The following is a 2,188-nucleotide window of genomic DNA, read 5'->3' as shown; positions in this document are numbered from 1 at the left end:
GGGAAGGGAGAGGGAGAGAGAGAAACATCCATGAGGAGAGAGAATCACGGACCGGCCGCCTCCTGCACGCCCCCCACTGGGGATGGAGCCCGCAACCCGGGCCTGTGCCCCTGATCGGGAATCGAACCCTGACCTCCTGGTTCATAGGAGCCACCCCGGCCGGCTGGCTGGGGGAGGGGTGTCATGGGATCGGGGTCCCAAGAGGACGCCTTACATTCTTTTTTTTTTCTTTTGAGCATTTTTATGAGTTTATTTGACCCAAACTGACAACACAGGCTGGGGGGCAAGACCTCCATTGCCCCCCCACCTTCCATTTCCCCTCCTCTGCACACACACCCCGTTTGGTGGCCCAGAGCGGCTGCTGTGGCGCCGGCCATCGCGTCTGCATCCCACGGCAGGAAGGAGAGGGGAAGGTGGCAGCCCCCACAGCTCTGCCCTGAGGATTTCCCCGGCGCCCGTGCCCGCCCCCCACCCCGCACCCGGGTCACTCGCCAGCTTGCATTCTTTTTTCTGTCGCTCACGGCGCCGGCCTCGACCCGCGGTTCAGAGCATTGGATTTGCAGAGGCCGGACTTGGGAGTCTCACTGCGGGTGCCGGTGCCAGGACGGTCCGGTCCGGTGATAGAGCGTGTGTGTGTGTGCGCGTGTCCATCCCGCAGGCTGCACGGGAACCCTCGCCCACGAGCTCGCCCGGGCGTACCCCGGCCTGAAGGTGACCGTGTTCGACCTCCCGGGACCCGCGGTTCAGAGCATTGGATTTGCAGAGGCCGGACTTGGGAGTCTCACTGCGGGTGCCGGTGCCAGGACGGTCCGGTCCGGTGATAGAGCGTGTGTGTGTGTGCGCGTGTCCATCCCGCAGGCTGCACGGGAACCCTCGCCCACGAGCTCGCCCGGGCGTACCCCGGCCTGAAGGTGACCGTGTTCGACCTCCCGGAGGTCATCGAGGACGTCTCGGGCTTCCAGGACCGCGCACTGTGCGGGTGTGTGTGTGTGCAGGTGTGTGTGTGTGTGCAGGTGTGTGTGTGTGCAGGTGTGTGTGTGTGTGCAGGTGTGTGTGTGTGCAGGTGTGTGTGTGTGTGCAGGTGTGTGTGTGTGCAGGTGTGTGTGTGTGTGCAGGTGTGTGTGTGTGCAGGTGTGTGTGTGTGTGCAGGTGTGTGTGTGTGCAGGTGTGTGTGTGTGTGCAGGTGTGTGTGTGTGCAGGTGTGTGTGTGTGTGCAGGTGTGTGTGTGTGCAGGTGTGTGTGTGTGTGCAGGTGTGTGTGTGTGCAGGTGTGTGTGTGTGTGCAGGTGTGTGTGTGCAGGTGTGTCTGTGTGTGTGTGCAGGTGTGTCTGTGTGTGTGTGCAGGTGTGTCTGTGTGTGTGCACTTGTGTCTGTGTGTGTGCAGGTGTGTCTGTGTGTGTGTACAGGTGTGTCTGTGTGTGTGTGTGTGTGTGCAGGTGAGTCAGTCTCTGTCTCTGAGTGTGTGCAGCTGTGTCTGTCTGTGTGTCTGCAGGGGCGTGTGCGTGCTGCCTGTGTCTCTGAGCATATGGCGTGCGCACCTCCGTCTGTACATGGTCCCCCCGTGTCCATGAGCAATGGGTTCCACGACCCCCTCAGGTGCCACAATCCTCGGAGCTCGGGTCCCTCTTGTAAAGTCCCCACGCGTTCGCACATAACCGCCCACACCCTCCCGTGGACTGGAAAACAATGCTATGCTGTGCAGACAGCCTTCCTGGCCCGACTGCATGGTAACAATGTAACACTTGCTAATTCCGTGGCCCACCACATGGTAAACAGTGTAACACTTGCTAATTCTGTGGCCCAACCTCAAGGTAACATCCGGGCGTTTGTGGGTGCACAGGCCCCGGAAGGAGGATTCCTCAGGAAGGGCTGCGGCAGATTGAGCGCCGTGGTTCCTGCGAGCAGTTCCCTGGTCGGGGAGCCCACAGTTTCCCAGCCCCTTGTGCCCCCCCAAACCCCATCCCCTCTGTCCAGAGAGACTCGTGTGGGGTTGGCGTGAAGGATTCCTCAGGAAGGGCTGCGGCAGATTGAGCGCCGTGGTTCCTGCGAGCAGTTCCCTGGTCGGGGAGCCCACAGTTTCCCAGCCCCTTGTGCCCCCCCAAACCCCATCCCCTCTGTCCAGAGAGACTCGTGTGGGGTTGGCGTGAGGACGGCTGTGTGTGCCGTGGGGCCCTGGCCCAGCCAGGGCC

General features: G+C 61.8%; 1 protein-coding gene across 1 annotated transcript in view; it reads left to right on the top strand.

Moving 5' to 3' along the window:
* The window catches only part of ASMTL (acetylserotonin O-methyltransferase-like), a 49,926-nt gene that overhangs the window by 44,376 nt on the left and 3,362 nt on the right, over positions 1–2,188 (top strand). Inside the window, exon 8 of the mRNA XM_014537840.1 lies at positions 825–995. Within this exon, the coding sequence (XP_014393326.1) occupies positions 825–995 (171 nt within the window). The remainder of the gene's footprint in view (positions 1–824; positions 996–2,188) is intronic.

This window comes from Myotis brandtii, unplaced genomic scaffold (assembly GCF_000412655.1).
Source record: "Myotis brandtii unplaced genomic scaffold, ASM41265v1 scaffold1833, whole genome shotgun sequence".
NCBI classification, from domain to species: domain Eukaryota; kingdom Metazoa; phylum Chordata; class Mammalia; order Chiroptera; family Vespertilionidae; genus Myotis; species Myotis brandtii.
Note: the sequence above shows the minus strand (reverse complement) of the source record. Positions and strands in the feature narration are given on the sequence as shown.